Source organism: Chlorocebus sabaeus, chromosome 2, assembly GCF_047675955.1.
Source record: "Chlorocebus sabaeus isolate Y175 chromosome 2, mChlSab1.0.hap1, whole genome shotgun sequence".
Classification (NCBI taxonomy): Eukaryota; Metazoa; Chordata; class Mammalia; order Primates; family Cercopithecidae; genus Chlorocebus; species Chlorocebus sabaeus.
This window is the reverse complement of record NC_132905.1, coordinates 96,532,784-96,556,602: the sequence shown is the minus strand read 5'-3', so window position 1 is coordinate 96,556,602 and position 23,819 is coordinate 96,532,784. Positions and strand designations below refer to the sequence as shown.

Sequence of the window (23,819 nt, the reverse complement as noted above, 5' to 3'; positions counted from 1 at the left end):
GTAAACAGGGGTCTAGACTGCTAGGGCTGTGTTGAGGGCAAGAGAGGAGGGGGACTCCCAGCACCGTGGTGACAGGTGCTCTGGGGCAAAGCTGCACAGTGGGTGGAGTGAGGCTGATGGTGTGAAGAAAGGGGTGGGGCGGGGCAGGATGCTGACCACAGTGCAGGGAAGGAAGAACTTTGTTGGAAATGTAGAAAAGAGGAAGAGATGAGATGTGTTTACTCACCCGGGAAAAAACAAGATGTTTCTATTGAGGGTGCATAATTAAAGTTTCTTTCTTGGCTGGAAAGTGAAGGGCAGGAGTGTGGCCAGTATAACTGAGGGGGAGGAGGGTGGGCAATGTCGGAGTGGGAGGGAGCCAGGCCCCCTCTTCCATAAGAGGAGCACAGCTGAGATGTTAAGATGATGAACCAAGAAACATGAACATACACAGGTAAGCAGAGAGAGGCAGCTGAAATTGCTGCTTCTAGACAGAGAGGGCTGGGGAGGGGGATGGAACGCCACTGTACAACATAATAAGTTTGTAGGACTGTCTGGCTTCTAACATACATTATGTTTTACTTTAATAAATAAAAATTAACTTGAAAAAATGCAGCACTCTATTTAATTGCTCTGCCTGAAATGCACAGAAACGGCAACCTTTGCGATTCTAAGGACTGCAGACGCCCCAGGCGCACACTGTGTCAACCGACCATATGGCACTTGGGAGAAGGCAGGGGTGACTTACAATTAGTCATGCTTCGCCTCCACCCGAGTCAGTGCCAAGGAGTGGACGGTGACACTAAGTAAGCATGCGGGCAGCTCCCTCGGGAAGGACCTTGGCTGACATGGTGGCCTTCCCACTGGAGCCTGTACTTTGTCTCGCTGGGCAGCACTCAAGGAATAATGGAAGGAATAATGGAAGGAATAATGACTGAGGCGTGGTGGTGGGGGTGGGCAGGCCTGAGTGCCATTTCCATGGTGACCATTTACTGAGCAGGCAGCAGGCACTGATGGGCGGTAGCGCCTGGAGGAATCGGGTCCTGGTCCCGCCTCTGGTGTAACGTAGCAGCCATCAAGGTGGGCGCAGCAGCTCCGCGGACAGTCAGGACTTGGTGTAGGTTAACAGAAGGCCAGAGGGGGTCCGGCGTGCGTGCCACCTTCCTTGTGAGTGGGCCAAAGGCATTCAGAACTGCGCCTCCCTTCCACCCGCTCGGGGGCAGTGGCCTCTGTTCACAGATGCAGAGTCCCTACCCATAGCCACAGACTTCTGCTTCCCTCTCATTTTGAGAAGAATATGAAGAAAAATGTGTTTTTTCACCTAGTTCATGATTTCCTTCTTTTTTTACACTGATGCTCTGCTTTAAAGCAGCAGTTGGGGTTTTGCCAGTGGAGCGCCAAGTCAGCTTTTAGAACAGGGTTTCACAGCAGAGTCAGACCGAATCGCAGGCCGCAGGCCACTGGGGCACAAGGCCAAGAGAAGGCCGCGCAGTCACAACGTCAATCAGAACCGAGCTCAGCCCTGCAGCCCCCGACTTCCTACTGAGATGCCCAAGAGAGAAGATCAGAGGGGTGACCACTGCCACCACCCAATACACTCAAAGGCCCTCTGGATCCAGTGAAATGAAGGAACCAACATTAAGGGTAGAGACAAGCCTGGTCTGGTCTCACTTTGGTGAACAGCAAAAGCCAAAGTGTGGCTTTCTGAGCAACGGCCACCCTGCCCACTGCTTCTCAGAACAAGGCAGTGGGTCACATGAAGCCAGCCCTGCCCCAGAAACAGCAGCAGCAGCAGCGTGGAGCTGGGGTTCCCGCCAGCCAGGGGTGGGTGGGGCGCCTGGGGCCTGTCTGGCCTGGCTCCTCACTGTGCACTCAGCCGCGTGGGCCCTGGCTGTGATTCTAACTGGGAGCAGCCCGTTCAGTTCACTGGGATATGGCAAAAACCCAAGCAAATCCCATCCTCCTGGAGCTTCCGTTCCAGTGGTGGGAGACAGAGGAGACGAAGCAGAGGAGCGCACCAAATCCCACTGCGGATGGGGAGAGTGCTCCAGAGAACAGACCAGGGAGAGGCGGCCTGGCGGCCGGGCCAGGAGGGTTCCCACGTTCTCAGCAGGGTGGTCCCAGGAGGTCTCGCTGACAGGATGACATCTGAGCAAAGACTCAAGGCATAAGGGAGTGTGGCACGAGGTCACCTCTGGGGACCTTCCCAGACACAGGGCATGGCCAGAGCAAAGAGCCCGCACAGGGGCCAGCCTGGCCTCTGGAGGAGCAGCAGGGAGGCCATGCGGTGGGAGGGCTCTGCATTCTGCCATCACTGAGACAGCAGTGGACACCCAGAAACGTGCTGTGGTTTCCAGCCTGCTGACACCAAGGCCGCGGGCAGCCGAGAGCAACATCGGCGCTCTGCACGAGCCCGCGGGAAGGCTCCAGCGCCAGGGTCTGGCTGACCTGGGTTCACCCAGCCACCTTCGTCTAGCAAACGCTGGGCTTTACTGCTTTGAGAACCCCATGTAGCAAGTGACTCACCAGGTTGGCACCCCAGGTCCTCATTAGCCGTGAGAGCCACTCCTGGCAGCCCCCCGTCACCTCCCACATGTAGGGAGGACCCTCCTGATCTTCACCTGGCAGGTGTGGCAGCTCCTGATCTTCACCCGACAGCACAGCCACCGTGTGTGTTGCCCGTACAAGGGCTCAGGGAAGGCCATGGCCGTGCTGTCAGGCTGCACATGGGCGAGGAGCCTGGCGCTCTGCCAGTTCCCACCTGCCTGCTCCCTAAGGGAATGGGTTGCTTATCCTGCCACCTTTTTAAATTCCAGAATATGCCACTGAATTCTCTTCAAGAGCTTCGACGATGCTGGTAACACTCAGAACCCTGTATGCTTTTGGACCAATTAGTGTTTCTGTAATTTAATAAGACTCTGCCTTTCTTGAGATGAAGGCAATAAATAATGAGTGGACCTGAGTTAGCCCATGGGCTGTAGTCTGCCAACCACTGCCTCGGGTGAAAACCTGGACACACACAGCGAGTCACACGCGCATCTCCCTGAAGCCACCCAGGCATGCACGACCATGTCCCCTGCTATCCGCTCGTACTGTAAGCAGCCGGCCCACCTGACGTTAGCGGTGCAGTTGGAACCCTGGGTACCTGTTCACGAGCATGAGACAGTGTGATTTCCACTAAGACACCAAACCTCCCAGAGCCAAAACTCTCTGCGCACCTACAGAGCCGGTCCCGTCGATGATGGCGGTCACGGTGGACAGGGCATGTGCATTGCCTTTCAGACTTTTATGAGTCCCCTAGAAGAGAGGAAAAACAGATGTGGAGCTTGTCTCCGTAGCATGAGAAGTAAACCTAAGCCTCTGTATGACCATCTACTCGAACTGCTCTGCAGAACGACTCAGCGTGAGGGCGTTTCTCATTAAACTCCACCCCAAGTTTGCCTTGGAGAATTAAAACTTCAAGGGTTTTTAAGAGTCAAAAATCATCAGAAATGTTTGGTTCTAGTTACAAGAACCTTAGGATTCTTTTCAAATAAAAAAATGTTTGTTCAGCAGAGTCCTGCTCCTCCCTGAGGCCCCAGAGCAGCCAGCGTGAGGTGTGAAGATGCGTGACACGCGCCCCTGCCCTGAGCTGCGCCGGCCTTCCTTCCCAGCACCCGCCTTCCTTCCCAGCCACGTCCACATGTCTGCTGGATTCCTCGACAGCCAGGGCCTTCCTGGGACCCCTGTCAGATGTCTCTGCAGGACCTAAAATTCAACCTGATTGATAGCAAACGCCAGGGGAAGAAGGGAGGAGGGGAGAGCGGAGAAACCAAGGCCGGCACGGGTCCTCGGTGAGCAGCCGCCAGGAGCTCCGGTTTTGAAAATGTTGCATAGATAATGGGGAAAAAGCACAAATTGAGGACAATAGGAGGGGGAAAAGATCAGGGGAAACAATGCCTGGAAGCCTAAAACTATAAAAATGAACCAGCATTCAAAAAATAAATGCTTGTGTATGCATGTAATATGTATATAAAGAACAGAACACACAATATGAAAATCATCCAGAACCTGTGTATTTTGAAGTCTAAAAAATAAGTGAAAGTCTCTCCTCTGCCTCTATCCCATAAAGGCTGACCACTGCTAATGATCTGATGTGGATCCTTCCAGAACTTTCCATGCCCATGCAGACACAAGTCTCACGCACACTCAGGCAGTTTCAGGACACGCCCAACACAAAGGTGACCAAGGCAGGGCGTGGTACCTGGATGAGGGGGGCCGAATCCCCCAGCGCCTCTTCCCGGCTGAGCCCCTCTCTCTCTGCAGAGGTCTCCAGGACAGGACCCCTCCCCTGCCCCCTTGGAGTGAAAAGGCGCCTGAGTCATGAGGATGGCGCCCAAGAGCCTTTTGTTGTGCTGAGCGGTGAGTTTCGCGCCAACCTGCCCGTGATTCTAGAAGCGTGAGGAGGGGGGCAGGTGCAGGAAGGCTGGAGACCACAGATGTAGGTGAGCTGCCAAAAACGTGCTTCTGCAAATACGGTTTTACTAACGGTAATGGAGGCCGCTTTTGTCATGAATGGCAAATGGCGGGGTGCCCACAGGGCCAGCGTCTCTCCCAGCTCTACTCACCAGGTCGGCAGAGACAGCGGTGGTGATGAGCGCGTAGGGCCCACTGACCAGGGCTCCGCTGAGCAGCAGCATGGCTGTGGGAGGCAGAGGGGCAGAGAATGGAAGCGCGTCCTCCAGAGAGCCCCGCGTGCATGGGAGCAGCCCGAGGTGGGCTCCTGGGGAGCACAGGGAGGGGGTGCAGCAGAAACAGCTTCCTCTAAACTTGTCTAGTAAGGCGCTAAAGCATATCGTACCCTCCCTAAGACTCAGGCTCATCCACCCTTGAAGGGCAGCAGCTGCCGCCACAAGGGAGTGAGCACAGGCTGCACCCCGGGCCTGACCCCGGGCCTGGGCTGGCCCCTGCTTCATCTGCGGCAGAAAGGCCTGCCTCTCCTCACCCACTGCTGCTGTGGTGCTCGCTGAGGGCAGACTCCCACCCTCTCCCTGGACCACGTCGCTTCCTAAACTTTCCTCTAGGCTCACACTCAGGTGAGGAAGCTTCTGGCCTGAGGGGTCACAGGAAACCCCGCTTCCTCTCCTGTGGGCAAGCTGCCTTTTGGATAATGTTTAAGGGGACCACACACATCCCCACTGCTGGCTCGTTAGGACAGAAAGCATACTTTTAAGTGCTGGAGGCATAATTTGATAGCATGGCCTGCAGCGTGTTCAAGATAGTCCTCCAAGTTTATGCAACCACTCCTGGAGGGCAGCTGGCAAAGCTGGGAGGAGGTGGCTGGGGGGGGCCACTTGCCATGGCTCCCAGCCGGACCCTGCTCAGGTCACACTGCCAGGTTCCTGGCTACCTGACACGGCCCAACGGCTAGACTGGGTTGCTCTCACCACCAGGGGTGCAGGTTGCAGGTCGCAGGCTGCTGCAGCCCCACCGAGGCCTCAGGAGGGGCTGACCTCAAGGTCACCTCTGGCTTCTCCACTGAGTGCCCAGGGCCACTGCCCCAAACCAGGCTCGCACTCTCCCGGCTCACACTGAAACCCGCAGACCGGCAAGCCTTGCGCTGGGGAGAGGAGACCCTGGCCTCTCCAGATGGCTTCACCCGAAGAAGGACACGGGACAATTTTAGCCACACCATGTGCTCCAGTTAAACCAACTCAATGCACCTGTTGATTTTAATATTTCATCTTGCCAGTTGTGTGAACTTTAAAAACGTATGTGAAAGAAAAGCAGGAAGGCCTCCATACTCACCGATGGTGGCCTCGAGCCCCATCTTGCTGATGGTGGAGAAGATGTACAGCTGTGGACATCAAGACACAAGGTCAAAGCTATGGCTGGCTGCAGGCAGCACGAGATGGCTGGAAACCTACTTCTCAAAAGCCCGGCGGGTGATTCTCAGGCAGCCATCCCAAGAGTGGAAACCCCTGAAAAAGAGTGACGGCCACGCCCCCTCCCGTCTCAGGCATTGGGCCTTGTCCCCACCACGAGGGCCTTGGACCAAGCACTCCGGGCGACCTGGGGAAATCTGCAGGGTGCTCCCACTCTACATCCCCAGCCAAGGGCAGTCTTCCGGAGCTCCTGATTTGATTTGAGAGTCTGACTGCCAGGTCCTCAGGCTTCCCACCCCCGATGGCAGCAAGGGGCCCACCCAGGCATTTCTTCACTCAGCATTCTTTCAGGGTCTGTATTGGGCCACGTCCAGGACCCCAAGATGGCTGAAAGTCAGCCCTTGTTCTGGAGCTACTGGAGAGGCAGACGTGCAGAGCTACAGCGTCTACTGGCAAGCCTGTTACCTCTAATGTTACGATGATAAAAACAGTGAGGAAGGATGTGCATTGTTTCTAACCCACGGCAAGATGGTGCTACTGACATCCCATTTTCCAGATGAGGGAACTGGGGCACAGAGAGGGCTGTCACTGCCCAAGGTCAGGAGCTCCAAATGCTTGAAAAGTGCTATGCACCATGTGCCACAACGAGGGGTCAACGATGCCTAAGAGGTGGCGGAGGTATCGCGGATCCCAAAGGATGGGCAAGAGCTTGTCTGGGGCAAGGGGGCACCCCAAAGTGAGGAGCAGCTTGCGCACAGCCCATGCTGAACCAGCAGCAGCTGTGCATGTGGGGGAGGGAGCCTGGTGGAGGCCCGCAGGTGCAGAGGGAGGGGTCAGAGGACAGGAGGCACGAGAGGGAATGAAGTGGGCTTGTTAGGAAAGTGGAGCATGGGACAGATAGGAGAGGATGCTGGCTGGTGGGGAGGACAGTGGAGAACTGTCTGCAGGCTTTGGGGCCCAGGGAAGGCAGCAGGGCTGACCGTGGGGGCTGCGAGCAGCAGCATCAGGCCGCAGGTGGAGGCCCTTTTCTCCAGTCGGTCTGAGATCACACCTGCCAGGATCCCACCTGCAACGGAGAGGCGGGCTTCAGGCGCTGACGTCCCAGGGCATGAGCCCACGGGGAGGAAGCAGAACTGCAGGAGCCCGGAGAACGGCCTCCTCCTTTCCCAAGCCCCTCTCTCCATGCATCACAGGCAGGCAGGCTTCTCACAGGCCTGACCTCCCCACAGGCCTCCACTGGTTGTGGTCAGATGTGAGAGTCTTGGAGACATCTGTGAGTTCAGGTTTTAGACCAGTCTTGAAGCCCCTTTACCTATCGCGGTACTAAGGTGGCCAGTCTGTCACCTGCCCAGGACGCATGCTGCTGCTTTTTTTTTTGTTTTAGTTTTGAGATGGGGTCTCACTCTGTCACCCAGGCTGGAGTGCAATGGCATGATCATGGCTCACTGCAGCCTCAACCTCCTAGGTTCAAGCCATTCTCCCATCCCAGCCTCCCAAGGCTGGAACCATAGTCTCGAGCCACCACGCCCAGTTATTATTATTTTTTGTAGAGAGGGGTCTTGTTATGTTGCCCAGGTTAGTCTTCATAACAAAAAGAGCTCAAGCGATCCTCCCAACTCGGTATCCCACAGTGCTGGGATAACAGGCATGAGCCCCTGAGCCCAGCTGGCATGCTGTTTCTGAGGGAAGCTGTTCAAGTGCAGAGTCAGGGCCCTGGGGAGGGAGGGGAGACCATAGGACCACCCGCAGGTGACGGCCTAACCCTCCTGGGCTGGGTCCACTCAGGAGATATGAGACCTTGGGGAACCCTGCTCCCTCTGAGCAGCGAATCAGCTCAGGGATCATGCGCCTTGTGAAATTATTGCTGCAGCAGAACATGTCTTAATGAACTCACCAAAGATTCCGCCCACGTCAAACAGGGTGGAGAGCTCCCCAGCTTTCTTGGCATCAAGGTGATCTATTAAAATGACAACGGAGTGTGAAACAATGAGGATCTCTTTCATGCATCACAGTGACACACCACGGCAGAACAGGATCCATGCACGAGACTCCGGTTCCATAAGCTTGATTGACACCAAGGAGCAATTAGCAGTTAACTCAGATTTAAAAAACAAATAACATAGAAAGGATGAAAACACTCTTAACCAAAAACCGTGGCTTTCCTCTGCTCAGTCTAAGTATCCCACCTTTGGTTCAGAGGCCCCCCAGGGGCCCCTCCGCCATGAAGCTAGATTAACACAGGACAGAAGTAGGGGTGTGGAAGGAGCCTGGGTGCTCGAGCGTCCTGTCACATGTGCTGTCTGACCACATGACTTTAGAGCTGCAGATGAGGACACACAGGCCTCCCAGCACCAGCTCAGGGTGCCCTCCACTAGATTTTGTACAAGTTCTGGGCTTTAAGGTGGACTGAGCCAGCTGGGCGTGAGAAAGGAGACTGGGCTTTAAGGTGGACTGAGCCAGCCACGCGTGAGAAAGAAGACTGGGCGGCATCTGGGGCTGCGGGTCAAACCCGGCCTTTCTGAATCATCAATGGCACGGACAGGAAACTTTGCTTTTTTCAAACAAACTGGAAATGCCAGCAGTTCAAGACTCAAGTCCTGAGAATGTCGCCCCTTTTGCAACCACAGGGGAAGAAGGGAGAAAGAAGACCCAGGCTGTGTGCAGCTCACCGGCCGAAGTGAGGCGGGGGTCACGAGGCAGGGAAAGAACCCCAGGATCCGAGGGCGCTCCTTGCTGCCTCCCCACTCACTGGCCCTTGGGCAGGCCCTGTCCCTGCTAGGCTGTGGGACAGTCCCCACACCACCTCCTCAACTTCCCTCCTGGGGTATTCAGCTTCCAGCCTCGTGCTGCCAGCGTTCTCCTCTGGTGGGATCTGCATCCCCAGAAAAGGTGGTCTGCGCTCCTCAGCCTCCCCCATTCTCTAATGCCTCCTCTTTGAGACATCGCTGGATCCTGCCCCTTCCTGACGGCCTGGTGTCTTCTTGTCTTCTCCTTCCTCTCACTCTCTCTGGCTCCCTGGGCAAAGAGCCCTCCATGTGCTCCTGGCCCATCCCTGCTTCCTCTCAGCCAGGGTTCTGGTTTCCCCACTCAACGGCCCCTTCCCTTAAGCACTCTTCATCCCCTCGTCTGTCCTGTGGTCACACATGACATGGGGGAGCATGTTACTATTTCACTGGCATGTTTTCTCATAATCTAGAGCTGCAGCCACCGCGAGGCTTCCGAAACGTAAAGCAAACTGTTGGCCCTGCCAAAAATAAGAAGTTATCTCCCAGAAGCCATTTCCAGGTCAGAGTATCAGGGATTTCTTCTCTCAGGTCCCCAGAGGCCTTGCTTCTGCTCACTGGCTGCTATGATCCAAAGTTCAGTGTAGCCCACATTTAAATGCAGGCTGCCCCAGAGCAGGAAGTACCTCATGAACTGGTAGCCCTAGCTGGGATAGAACGTGTCAACCTTTAAGCCCCATAAAGGTTACCATTATGGCAATACAGTTTGCATATTTGAATTCTTTTTAGCCTATGTTTCATCATAGTACTTTATTCAAAAGTGTGCCTCTCAAATCACCCTTCGTGACCTTGTGTTTCCAAGACTCTAGAAACCAGCCCATAGAAGAGAGTTCAGATCCCAGTGAGTGTGCGGAACTTAACGTGTTCTAGCAGTGGATACTCACCCACATTCGTGATGTACAGGGGCAGCCAGAAGAGGAAAGTATAGCTGACCAGCTTGGCGAACAGCAGACACAGCGAGAACTCTATCACGCCCTGAAAGAGAGAGCGGTCGGGCGTCTTCTCCAAATGTGGAGCCAGCAGGTGTGTGTTAATATGCAACAGAGTTAAATATGACTTCGCTCCCACAAAGACATCCTGTCTTTGGTCTGGCTTTAGCACCTCCAGACACGTAGTGGGGAGGGTGCTGCACTGCTGTGTGGTGTAGTGAGGATGCGCGAACTGTGGGGCACTCACCCCAGCAGGTGCACCAGGGAGGGGCAGGACCCTGACAGGGGTGGGGCCACAGCTGCAGCTACTCTACTGTCACATGGGGTGCAGGCCCAGTTTGGCCAGATTTTCTGCTTTTCAAGTGAAGACGGGAAGCCCTATTTATCTATGAAATTTCTGAATTTTGAAATGGAGACTACCTTTTAGGATCAAAACCCAGTGTCTTTACATCAGAGTAGAGTCAATGAAAACATGTACGGGTTTGATTTTCAAATGACATCGGCTGGAAAACTTAGCTATTAAAGGAGTTCTCGTATAGCCGGGCGCAGTGGACTGAGTACTGAATGGCTCCTTCTTCTTCCCTGGAACTGAAATCGCTGTAAATTATAAAGTCATCTGGAAACACACAGATCAAACAGTTCCGACCATTCTGTCCGCACACAGGCATACAGGCTACTGCATCCCGCCTGTGAGTACCACAAACCAGTCCGCACCAGGGAAAACAATGCAAAGAGACACGTAGGTACGAGTGAGGAAATCGAGTGGTGGGTTCTGTAAAACGCCTGTTTGTGTTTGTTTTATATCTACTTTCAGAAAGAGGTGGCACTTGTGAGATAAAAATTCCAGAGGCCATCTGAAAATTTGGAGTGAGAAATCCAGTAACACTGTGGTGCTGAATCCCCCGGCTGTCTGTGCACTGAAAATCAACCAAAACGGGGGCCGGGGGAACCCAGCGCTCCACTTCGCCAAGTCATTCTAAAATGAAACGAGTTGATGTCTTCACAATTGATGAGGATGTGTGCGTGTAATTTACCGTATGCCTTTCATGGGCCTGGCATTGTGCTTAGCAGTCATTAAATGACCTCACTTCATCCTCAGAACAACGTACGGTATTACCCCAGGAATGGAGCCCATGTGACAGATGAGGACATGGAGGCTCACAGTGCGCCACACTTGCCCGGAACACTCAGCTTGGTGGTGGCAGGGGGAGGCTTGAGCCGGGCCTCTGAAGGCCATACTGTCTATAGCTCCACTACATAAAAACCTGTATTTTTATAACTAGTGTGCACCCTACTTTAGTACAAGTATTTGGGGATAGCTACAGAGGAAGGTATAGCAGAAAAGGTCACTAGTTGTTATTAAGGACACAATTAAAAACAAATCTTTTGACTTAAACCTAGCAGCTTCCACAGGCTGGCATGCACAGCCCTTTCCCCATGAACTGGTGTCCAGCCTGGGCTGGGATGTTCTCCTCTGGCTGAACTCTGGCTCCAGGGTCTGCCTCTGCAGGCCCAGTTTCTCCTGGGCACTGGAATACTTTCTGTTCTGAAGTCCAGGTTCTCCCCAGTCTTTAATTTCTGTGATATGATTTTGAGGTCTGGGTTGCACTGCTTATGCTTCCAGCCCTGACCTGCTGAGGGGCCTCAGGCCTGTGCCCCCAACCCTCTGCCTTTCTCTAGGTCGTGTCAGCAAGTGAGAGCTGTGTCTGCTTCGTGGTGCTCTGGCTGTCAGTGCTGGAGGGCACGGCCTGGACAGTCCCCCCGGCAGCCTGCCCAGCCCACATGGCAGGGTCTGGTCTCCCTCCTGTGCCCCTGCTCTCGGCTCTCTGCCCCCATCGGAAGAACACAGCCTCTCCACGCCCTGCGCACGGCTCCTTAGATTCTCTGCTGAGGGAGTCCATGAATGTAATAAAAACTGAAAAAGCAGCAAGAAATCTCCTTACAGTGTCCGTCCCGCTCATCTGCTCCAAGTCAGCTCATCCTCAAGACTGATCACCCACTGCGGGGCACGGTGGCGCCCTTCTAGTCTGGAGGCAAGGCCAGCAGTGCCAGCGAGGACCAGCCCGGTCCAGATTCTGACTCCAAGGCTTCTCCCGCCTGTGCTGCTTGTTCTTCCCTTGGTCCCTGCATCCTCCCTCTCACTCTTGGCATCCTCTGCTCACCACGCACGGGCAATCAGGCACTGAAGGCACTTTTTTTTTTTTTTTTTGAGACAGAGTCTTACTCTGTTGCCCAGGCTGGAGTGCAGTGGTGTGATCTTGGCTCACCACAACCTCCGCCTCCTGGGTTCAAGCGATTCTCCTGTCTCAGCCTCCCAAGTAGCTGGGATTACAGGCGCCTGTCACCATGCCTGGCTAATTTTTGTGTTTTTAGTAGATACAGGGTTTTGCCATGTTGACCAGCCTGGTTTTGAATTCCCGACCTCAGGTGATCCACCTGCCTCGGCCTCCCGAAGTGCTGGGATGACAGGCGTGAGCCACCGCACCCGGCCCAAAGGCACTTGAAAGGGAAAGAGAATCCAGCCAGGCTTGTGAAGGCCACGACACGGCACTCAGTGACAGTGCCTCCCATGGGCTCACACTCAAGGCCTGTGGGAGGGCAAGTGTACCAGGGAGGGGCCGGGCCACAGGGGCCAGGTGGCACAGTAGTCAGGGCCTCAGTTCCCCAACCTGTCACGTGGGGGCAGGCCCAGGGCGCCAGGCTTTCCGTTTTTCCAGTGAAGGCAGGGAGCCCCATTTTTCTATGAACCTTCTGAATTTCTAAATGAAGAAAACGAATTTCAAAAAAAATTTCAACATGGTATGAGGCAAACCAAGTATCACTGCAGACATATTCAGTCCTGAAACTACCAGTGTGCAGCGTTGGGCTTTGGCTACGGATTCGAATCCCCGGGTTCCATAACCACAGATCTCTTTGTAAGCTTAATCATCAACTGACCAGACTTCCCACAGCCAGCGCAGCAGCCCTTTCTGAAACTTCTGAAACTCCTCCTGGGCACGTTTACTTACTGGAATTTTCAAGGCTCCTGTGAAGCTGATGGCGGCTGTGCCACTCCCGCTGTCCCCGGGGAGAATGACGACATGGTTCGGGTGGATGGAGCCCTTCCCATCTGAGAGCAGCAGGCACTGCATCTCGGGGTCCTGGAGGCAAATCCATTGGGAACAAAAGGGAAAAGTGTTACCAGCCGGGCAGTCTGGGTGAAGTGGGGCCAGGCTTCCTAATGACGAGGGTGCCTGGCGGCTCTCTCTTCCACTGCCTTGGCGACATCCTGGGTGACATTCCCACGTGGCCGCTGCGTTACAATGATTAGCATTCATGCATTTTCATGAACAGCTAGGTACACACATCCTCGGAACCAGAAATTCTAGGAATCTATTTGCAAAAAATAATTTGAAAAGTAAAAAAATACGTATAAAGTAAAATGGATGTCACATCGAGAAAAATTAGAAAATTCAAATACATCCATACAAATGACATCTTGCCAAAAAAAAGGTTGGGAGATTTTAATGACAGGAAAATGCTTATGACACATTAAATAACACATCATTCAAAACTGCATGTCATTATAACCTCAAATAATGTTTAAATATCTACATATATAAGTAGGCAACTATAGGATCTATTTCTAGAAAGAAAGCAGCTAAAATCTAAGCCAACAATGCTTGTCACTGAGTGGTAGAATTATGTGTAATTTTTATCAAAATGCTAATAAGAACTTCTTTACATGATCGTGTATTTTTTAGGAGCTCACAATGGCCATATATGACCAGAAACATTATTTTAAAATACACCAACATTATTTTAAAATACACCTATTCTGATATTTATGAATTCTGATCGTCTAGATGTTCCTAAAGGACAAAGTGTACATTCATTAAAGCAAAGAAGAGTGATCCCCAACCAACAGTGGGATTTCAAGTCAGAGCAAGAATAACATAAAAATAATGTTAGCCTGGGCCACATATAAGACCTCATCTCTAGGGAAAAAAAAATAGTGGAATGTGGTGGTATGCGCTTATAGTCCTAACTGCTCTGGAGGCTGAGGCAGGAAGATCACTTGAGCCCAGGAGGTTGAGGCTGCAGTAAGCTGTGATTGTGGGGCTATACTTCAGCCTGGGCAAGACCCTGTCTCAAAAAAGAATGAAAATAAAATAAAAATGTTCTTCATGAATGAACTATGAGGTTCAAGGTCTTACAAAGAAATGTTTCTATGTATCTCAGACCTTTCACAAAATCAAACAGCCTTGTGGTACTTATCTCACTATAACCTGTTTTAAGTTGGACTAAAAATGTAGTTTAATTAAAAAAAAAAAGAAAGAAAGAAAATGGTAATGTATTCCACATTCCCCTGTCCCTTGATATTTATAATTTTCTTCCAGTGGAAAAAAGAAATTTGGAAACCGGGTGGCAGGTGGGACTGAGTGCAGCCCAGTGTGGGCACCCAGCGGGTGGCCTCAGGGGCAGCTCAGTATCTACGTCCCCCAGGAAGCCCGGCTTCACGGTTAGGACTCTGGCATGGAGAGCGGGTCTCTGATGAAGATACTCACATGTGGCCACATAGTCAGGTGCTCTGGAATGAAGATGACAAGCCTGAGTGCAAATGCCTAACATGCTTCCGATGATAATTCCATCACGGCATGTGAAAACAAAGAATGGCGACTGAGTTTCAGAATAAACTTTTCTCTCATGAGTTCTGCTAATCGTCCAGTTTAGGAAACTGAATCAGTAATGCTCTACTGTGGCTAAACACTGGAATCTTCTGTGGGAGGCTTTGAGAAGCCCCGAATTCCCCCAGCCCAGCTGAAGCAGCCCCTGGGGCAGCCCCAGGCGAGTTCCACTCATAGCAAGCTGAGGGCTACAGGACTTCGCAGGCTGTTCTGTAGGAAACAGGCTAAGCAGTGGGTGAAATGCAACCAGCTGGAGAAAAGTCAAGTGGAAAGAGGCCGCTTAGGCAGGAGAAGCGCACCCTCTGACCCACTGAGAAGTGACTGCAGGTCGACACAGAAGATCTACCTAGCCTCAGGTAGGACCCAGATGCCCAAGGGCCACCCACGGCCCTTGCAGGATTTGTGAAGTGCTCCAGGGTCCACTTGCTGGGCTGGTTTAAAGCCACAGACACAGACCCTCTGCTCCTTATCTAAGGAGCAAGGAGCCCCCTAGACAGACAGAAGGCTGTTTCTGCTGAGAGCAGGCCCTGTGCTCACACCCACTCATCTTAAACAGGACTTGCAGCCACCACGCCCCAGTTGTTTGCTTCTGGAGGAGATGAGAAAGACAGTGTGGGGCCATGGCTGGTTTTCCAAAACAAACAGGGGCTGCTGCTGCCTCCTCCTTACATAGCAAACAAGAAGCCACCGGGTGGACCAAGACAAGGCTGGAGGCCAAGAGGCACCTCTGCCTCTAAACAAGCAGTTTCCAGTCTGTGTCCCAAGAGCCCCAGATGGGATCTGTGGAGCCCCCGGCGGGTGTGGGGGCTTCTGTGGCCAGTGCACTCCATGCTTAGGGCTTACACTTTCAAAGAGAAAAGGGCTCCCTCTACTAAAACACACACACACACACACGCACAACAAAAATCCACACAGATGTGCATGGGGGGACTGTGTAATAATGACCGCTCTATCCAAAAATGCTAAGCTCACCCTGCTACCCGATGCTGTCTGCAGCTTCCCTTAGGAAAGGCCATCGCAGAGAGATTTGTGGAGTCCCCACTTGGCGTGCAAAGTGCACGGCGGAGTCACATTCAACCTCCAAATACCCACTCGGCGTTCATGCCGTGTTTGGTGGGCCCAACAGTTCTTGAGCCACAGTCAATCAGAAGGATCCTCAGAGACGTCAAGGAGGAAAAGTGACAAGTGACTACAGGGACGGCAAGTGCGACCGTCCCCAAAACAATCCTCTAAAATGCCCACGGGGACTTGTGGGCTTGCCACATGGCCAAGTGACAGCAGAGCCTCGTTCTCTTTCCCACATTTGCTCCCCACCCCGCAGCTTTCTTTACACGTCTCTTCACGAGGCCACAGAGAAAGTGCTTGCCACGTGACATAATTTAGCAGTTGTCTGAAAAGGAGTGGAGGTCAGGGGCCCAGTGGTCACTCTGGGAAAGGAGACATCCAGGGTGTCCAGCCAACCTCGCGGGGCACTCTCCCCGCTGACCCTGACCCAAATGTAATAGCAGGCCTGCCGAAAGGGGGTGCCACGCAAGCGCGGCCAGCACGTGCCCGGTCGTGGTCATCTGAAGCATCATCCTCAGCCTGAAACAAGGCCTGCCAGTGCCTTTACTTACGTAACTGGCTCCTTGACAGCAAGTTCGTAAACAGCCTTTCTTAGAAGGGCCGGAAAAGGAAAGAGAGAAGCTATACCCAGAAGCCACGGCTAGTTTTATGGGTCAGTTACTGCACCAGAAGAAAGGGCCTGTGGTCTTGATTCAGAGCAGGTGGCCGGCTTCAGTATCATCAGAGAGGGGCCACAGTCTTTTGGACACTGACTGGGACATGATTTGTTTAAATGTGAATTCAGTAGTACAGATTTTAAAGCATTTTGGTTAAATTAGTCACTGCCTGCAATCTCCTTAAAATCCAAGAACCCAGATGCATGAGACATAATTTTTCCCTTTTCTAATATTTCAGCCACCACAAATAAATTTCCCCAGTCAATAAAAAAGTGAGACGCATGTATAGTACATTAATCCTTTAAGCCATTTGATTTAAAAGGTAGGGAGAGCAGCCCCTCACACATGCCGGAGGGAGCCCTCTCCCAGAGGAGGCCCTGTGTCTGTAGAAGGTTAAACCTGATTTAGAGGCCAGGCATGGTGGCTCACGCCCGTAATCCCAGCACTTTGGGAGGCCGAGGTGGGTGGATCACCTGAGGTCAGGAGTTCAAGATCAGCCTGGCCAACATGGTGAAACCCTGTCTCTACTAAAAAATATAAAATTCAGCCAGAGGTAGTGATGGGTGCCTGTAATCCCAGCTACTTGGGAGGCTGAGGCAGGAGAATCGCTTGAACCTAGGAGGCGGAGGTTGCAGTGAGCCAAGATCGTGTGCCACTGCACTCCAGACTGGGTGACAGAGTAAGACCTTGTCTCAAAAGAAAACAAAAAACCAAACCAAACCAAACCAAACCAAAACAAAAACCCTGATTTAGAAAGAGAACAGCTTACAACTTCAATGATTAAACTCAAATTTAAAATGCCTGCTGTGTCTTGGTGTGGTCAGCTAAGCAGCAGCAACGTGAGGAGCTTCTACAAGGATCGAGGATGGGAAGGGTAGGGGACAGGAGGCTCAGGTGCCAGGGGTGGCAGAGCCTGCACTGAGGGCTCCCCACTGCAGATGACAAGGCAGATTAACTTAGCATTTCTGTGTCCCGAATTCCTCATCTGTGACACGGGGGAAGGGGAGATGCCTCTTTCTGTTACCTGCTTCTTCCTTACCTTTTCTTGGTCGCATGATGTCAGTTTTCTGTGTGCACCTCATGTGGCCAAGCCACCATGCGCCCCTCACCCTGACACCCTCTGTGCTCAGGCACCTGCAGACTCTCCAGTCTCTCACAGCTCTGTTCCAACACTGTCTGCCTAGGGAAGCCTACCCAAGGCCAGCCGAAAATAGAGCCTGCTCAGTCTGTCTTCCTTGTACTTGGCACCGCTTGGGGGACGTCTCTGCTTGCTTTCCGTCTGCACCAGCACCACCCCCCACACCTGGAATAGTGCCTGGGACATTGAAAGCTGCAGAGCTGCTGAATGAATGAATTGGTTAAGTGTAAAATCCAAAGAAAGCCAATAAGGGCAAACTCAAATTTTACTGAAGAAATTCAATGAGACCTAATTTTTTTAAGACCTGGATGTTTGTGACACACGTCACATAGGCAGAGGGACAGAGAGCTGACGAGGTTCAAAGGAGTTTTCCTGCAGCTCCGACATTCTAGGAAGTGTGTGTGACTTACCAGAGGCCTGTTCTTTTCGGTCTTCAAGATTTGCTTCTGGAGTCTCAATCTGTTTGTACCATTCTCAGAGCCTTTTGAGTGCTGGGGAAAAAAAAAAGTTTCATTAGAGCAATACTGATTCAACAGCTAGAAATTAAACCTGGCTTTACTGTAGCAAGGATACTTACTATTGTCCCAAAAAAGCTACCAAGAGGACATAAGACAACTGATTTAAACAGAGTAATGGTTGGTCTCAACACTCCAGACTCTCAGATAATAGAATGTGAAAATCAAATCCTCTCTTGAAGGAAGGGCTAAGACAGAGGTGTAACCAAATGTAAAAATATCCATTAACTTTTCTTAATGGCTGTGAGATTGTTTCAATGGTTTTGAAATGAAAAGGCACAGAGCCATCTTTCTGTTTAACATGTGAGGAACACCTGCCCTCCCTAGGCCAGTCGATTGCTCCTGCAGGAAGAAAACCCTCCCTACGGAAGGAGAGTGTGGCTTGCTCAACAGCCCCAGAATGTGCACCTGCTGCTAGGGGGTAGGGATGTGGAAGGACTGCGCTGAGAGCACCAAACCTCAAAATCATTTCCGAATTATCTCCTGTTACCAAGTGAAAAGTGAAGAAATGAAGGCAGTTTCTTGGGCACTAGAATAAACGTACCATTTCCTAATCATTATTTCTATAGGGCTCTATGTAGAACCCCTTTTGAAGATAATTAACGGTATAAAAATAATTGTTGAAATTCTCTAATGATAAAATTTCATTTTCTTTAAGAAATAGTCTAAGCAAACTTCCTTTAAAATAAGGAATTAGTCTGTACTTAGAAAGATGTTATTCATTCACTCTAGTACAAATCATAACAAAACAATTTCTCAGGCTTAGAGAGGCCCAGGCGATTTAGGTTTCTGGCACTAGTGCTGGATCCATTTGAGAAGAAAAAACCACCAGGCTCGCACGCCACCTGTGAGATCTGCAAGTAGAGATCTACAAGGCCTCCAAATGGCGGGAAACACAGGGAAGACAGAGCATGGGTTAAACTTCGTTCAGATGCACAGTTAGATCCCACCCTTTACATTTCAAGGCATTTCCCCTGAAAAGGTTTCTGAAGGTTAAGAAAAACTACTGATCTTATTACCTGAAAATGTAACAAACTATCTTTAAAAATACATTTGTTTTGTGCTCAGATGGAGCACAAAGCCTGCCAGGCTAGGGGTGATGATCTGGCCGGTTCATCCTCCAACCGTTCCAGGCAGAAGCAGAGATGGGCGCCTGCTCCCCAGCATTTGGGCCCCCCGCAGCGTGCACAGGCCGCCAGCATTACCTGGGCCCTCTTCTTTCTGCTTTTCAGCCAGGAACGTGGGTCCTCAGGTAAAGCCTATCAAACAATTCCTTTTCAGTTTGATGTGGTCAGCTAAGCAGAAATAATGTTAGGAAATGCTAGGAAGTCTCCTGAAAGGCAAGGGGCCTGTCCCTAATTTCCTTTCCCTCCTTCCTGCTGGCTGGAATACAGATGTAATGGCTAGAGCTCCAGCAGCCACTGACCAATCATTCACTCATTCATTCAACAAATAATTATTAAGCATCAACTCTGTGCCAGGCACTGTTCTAATTGGTTGGAATATATCACCTTTGGCATGAAGCCATGCACAGGGGAAGAACGAAAAGACAAGAGGTGTCCGTGTCCCTGACACTGAACACACATACCCCGTATCATCCTGGGCTGGCTCTCTCTAGATTTCTTGAATAGAATAGAGAAATACCTTCCAATCTGGTTTTAGTCACTGCCTGTGGGCTTTTCTATTGCTTGCTGCTGAACACAACCCCAACTAATATGAAGATATTAATAAAAAGCATTAATTTTGGCACAACTGATACAGGGTTTTGGACCCAATGAGGTCCTAGATTAGGGAACAAAATAGATATCCTAAACCTAAGTAACCTAGAAATCAAATATAGATCAAAAGAACAAGTCCCCATGGCTCTTCAATAGCACAGGCCAGAAGCATAAAGAGACACATTCTTATTAGCACCCTCAGACTCAAGGCAAATGGTAAAGGATTGAATACTCTCTTTCATATTCATTGTGATTCATTTGAAACAAAAACTAATTAGAAAAATCAAATCTGGATCCGATCAAGGTTTCCAGTTTACAGGAGATATAGGGGATAGAGAAAACGTGGAACACACCCCAGGCACAAGGTCAGCAAAGCCTCAAATGTGGGAAACTTGGCAGAAAAAAATGACCATTTTTTATTTTGACAAAAATAATTCAAAGGAGAATAACACCAAACCAAAAAACCAAACACTGAGGTCTTATAAATTAGAAGAGGCTTAAGAGGCATATTAAATTCACCAATCACAAGAAGTGGACCTTGCCTAGGCCTTGCTTAAACACGGTGCAAAATCGTTTATGAGACAATCAGCAGATCTGACCACTGAGTAGTTGTGTGATAACAAAAAGGATTATAGATTTAAAAAATTTATAATAGCATTGTTGAGACAGAATTCACATACTGTACCATTCACTTATTTAATGTTCACAATTCAGGGGTTTTTAATTCAGAGTTTTGCAACCATCACTAAAATTTGAGAACATTTTCATCACCTTCAAAAAACCCCATACCCATTAGCAGTCATCCTCCCTTTCTTCCCACCCTAGTGCCTGACAACCACTCATCTGTTGTCTCTAGGTTTGCCTATTCTGGACATTTCATATGAATGAAATCATATAATATGTGACCTTTTGTGACTGGTTTCTTCTGCTTAGCATAATGTTTTTTGATGCTATTGTAAATGAAATGGTCTTAGTTTCATCTTCGGATTGTTGATTGCTAGTTTATAGAAATACAACTGATTTTTGTATACTGGTCTTGTTTTCTGCAACCTTGCTAACTTGTTAATTCACTCTAACCATTTTTTTTGAGGACTCCTTATGATTTTCTATATAAAAGATCATGTCATCTGCAAAGAGAATTAGTCTTACTTCTTGTCCAATCTGCGTGCCGTTTATATCCTTTTCTCGCCTATCCTGCCTGCAGTACGATGGTAAACAGAAGTGGCAAGAGCAGGCCTCCTCGTCCTGTTCCTGATCTCGGGGGAAAGCATCTGCTTCACCATTAAGCTCTGAGGTGTGGGTTTCATTAGATGCCTTTTGTCAGGTTCAGGAAGTTGCTTTCTGTTCCTAGTTTGTTGAGTGTTTTCACATGAAAGGGTGTTGGATTTTGTCCAGTGTTTTTCCTGCTTATACTAAGATGATCATGCAGCTTTTGTCCTTTATCCATTCATATGGAGTATTACATTAACATTACCTGTTATACCAACTGTGTATTCCTGGGATAAATCCCACTTGATTATGGTACATAATCCTTTTGTAGGTGGCTGAATTCAGGTTGCTGGCATTGAGTTTTGCATCTACACTCATAAAAGATACTGGTGTACAGTTTTCTTAAGAGGTTTTAGTCTTTTGTTATTACGATAATACCTCATAGAATGAATTAGGAAGTTTCCTCCTACTTTTATTTTTTGAAAAAGTTTGTGAGCAATTAGTATTAACTCTTCTTTCAACGTTTGGCAGAATTTACTAGTAAAGCCATCTGGTCCTGGGCTTTTCTTTGAGTGAAATTTTAAAATTAACAATTCAACTTCTTTACTTGTTTTAGATCTATTCAGATTTCCTCTCTCTCTTGAGTCAGTTTTGGTAGTTTCTGTCCTATGAATTTTTCTATTTATTCTAAGTTTTCTAATTTGTTGGCATATAGTTCCCTCATAATCTATTTTATTTTGGTAAAGGTGGCAGAAATGCCACCTTTCCTGGTCCTGATTTTGGTTATTTGAGTCTTCCTTTATTCTTGGTCAGTCTAGGTGCAGAATGATCAATTTTGTTGATCTTTCCAAAGAACCAACTTTCGGTTTCATTGATTTTTTTTCTACTATTTTTCTATTCTTTGCCATTGGTTTTTAAGTGTGATAATGGTATATCACATTTTGTTTTACATAAAAGGGTCCTTATATTTTGGAAACATACTGAAGTAGTCAGAGACAAAATATTAAGATGATTGCTATTTGCTTGCAAAATACATCAGCAGGAGATGGGAAGGGGCAGTATTAGAAGGGGCGTTGATAGAGTCAGATTGGCCAACTGTTGGAAACCTGGGTGATGGGGTACAGAGGAGTTCATTATACTGTTATTTTTACCTTTTTATATGTTTAAAGTCTCCATAACAAAAACTTTGAAATATTGGAAAAAATTAGAACTTTATCCTAAAAATAACACTTCCACATGGGAACTTCCCAGAACAAGTCAGCATATCTGAAATCTCTTACAAATGCATTTTGCGCCCATTTGTGATAAAGGGAAGATACTACAAGACAGCAGCTGTTGGGACATTGGCCACACTGCCCTCAGCTCCCTCGGGAAGGCCTGTGACAAGGGTCTTGTCAGTGTCCTGCACAGAGCAGGTAACATTCCTGCAGGAAAAAGAACTTTGGGGCTGTTTGCAGAAGCTGATGAAATATCCCCAGATATCAGTCATCTCTCCCTCTGTGACCAGCCAACACGGAGAGGAAAGAGGATGAGAAGCTGTTTCTCTGGACCATCTGCCCCATGGCACGTCGGGGACACCTGGGCACCATGGGATCTCAGTGAACTGCTCGGAGAGGATTTGAACAAAAAGAATGAAACACAGGCTTTGGCCCCAAACTCATACACACAAAAGAGCAGAAGCAAAGCCCCTCGCTTAGATCTCAGTGAACTGCTTGGAGAGGATTTGAAAAGGGAGAATGAAACACAGGCTTCAGCCCCAAACTCGTACATACAAGGAGCAGAAGCAAGGCTTCTCGCTTAGATGCGTTCTCATATTCCTAAAGCTGTGTGTGAGGAAGACCCGCCCTCCCCCAAACCCCCTGCACGCCTGCTTCCTATCCTCAGGCTTGGCTGCCCCTGGGTGGGAAAAGCTCTTCTTAGAGGGCAGAAGATGTTCCAGGGCGGAAGGTGTGTGCTGAAGTTCTCCCCAGTCTCGAGACGGGTGATCCAGGCAGCTTTAAGCTACTTCACAGCACAACTGTACAAGCTTGGAAACTGAAATTCATGCTCGTGGCAGGAACACGGTTTTTAAAAACATTTTAAAATATCAACTATAGTTTTAAAAACATCATATGGTGTTTGACCTTCCTGAAGGCACTGGTTTGCAACTTTCATTTTGTTTCTTTGTTTTTGTCATCAAGTATCAGAACCCTTCTTTCCGTATGAATCATACCCAGGAGCCCGACGTATTAAGACAGAAAGAGGACTCCGGCTCCCTCTCCTGCACGAGGCCCGGTGGTGCTCCGGGCGCCAGGACCCAGAGATGATCCAGGCCAGAGGGGCTCACACCTTTCTGTGAGGGTAACAGAGATCGACCAGATGAACTGGTGAGGATTTCACATGGGGTGACACGGAGCCACTGGACTGTGTTATGCAGGGGCTGATGTGCTCTGACATCTGTTTCAGGACAGTCTCCGCAAGTGAGGTGTGAAGAAGAGATTCTGGGGAGTAAAGTGCATCGTTCTAGGAAGCTGATGAGCAGTGGCTCGGAGGAGAGCTGACGGTGGAGACGGGGACCAGGGTGTGATGAGCAGTGGCTCGGGGGAGAGCTGACGGTGGAGACGGGGACCAGGGTGTGATGAGCAGTGGCTCGGGGGAGAGCTGACGGTGGAGACGGGGACCAGGGTGTGATAGGCAGTGGCTCGGGGGAGAGCTGACGGTGGAGACGGGGGCCCGGGTGTGATGGGCAGTGGCTCGGGGGAGAGCTGACGGTGGAGACGGGGGCCCGGGTGTGATGAGCAGTGGCTCGGGGGAGAGCTGACGGTGGTGATGGGGGCCCGGGTGTGATGAGCAGTGGCTCGGGGGAGAGCTGACGGTGGTGATGGGGACCAGGGTGTGATGAGCAGTGGCTCGGGGGAGAGCTGACGGTGGAGACGGGGACCAGGGTGTGATGAGCAGTGGCTCAGGGGAGAGCTGACGGTGGAGACGGGGACCAGGGTGTGATGAGCAGTGGCTCGGGGGAGAGCTGACGGTGGAGACGGGGACCAGGGTGTGATGGGCAGTGGCTCGGAGGAGAGCTGACGGTGGAGATGGGGGCCCGGGTGTGATGAGCAGTGGCTCGGGGGAGAGCTGACGGTGGTGATGGGGGCCCGGGTGTGATGAGCAGTGGCTCGGGGGAGAGCTGACGGTGGTGATGGGGACCAGGGTTTGATGAGCAGTGGCTCGGGGGAGAGCTGACGGTGGAGACGGGGACCAGGGTGTGATGAGCAGTGGCTCGGAGGAGAGCTGACGGTGGAGATGGGGGCCCGGGTGTGATG

At 50.5% G+C, this 23,819-nt stretch overlaps 1 protein-coding gene across 1 annotated transcript in view; it reads right to left on the bottom strand.

The window, feature by feature from the left end:
• The window catches only part of SLC37A1 (solute carrier family 37 member 1), a 67,576-nt gene that overhangs the window by 9,236 nt on the left and 34,521 nt on the right, over positions 1-23,819 (bottom strand). The window contains exons 10-17 of the mRNA XM_037984851.2: positions 17,492-17,572; positions 12,564-12,695; positions 9,511-9,601; positions 7,738-7,800; positions 6,824-6,909; positions 5,767-5,815; positions 4,587-4,660; positions 3,198-3,276 (exon numbers count right to left, since the gene is read on the bottom strand). Of these exons, the coding sequence (XP_037840779.2) occupies positions 3,198-3,276; positions 4,587-4,660; positions 5,767-5,815; positions 6,824-6,909; positions 7,738-7,800; positions 9,511-9,601; positions 12,564-12,695; positions 17,492-17,572 (655 nt within the window). The remainder of the gene's footprint in view (positions 1-3,197; positions 3,277-4,586; positions 4,661-5,766; positions 5,816-6,823; positions 6,910-7,737; positions 7,801-9,510; positions 9,602-12,563; positions 12,696-17,491; positions 17,573-23,819) is intronic.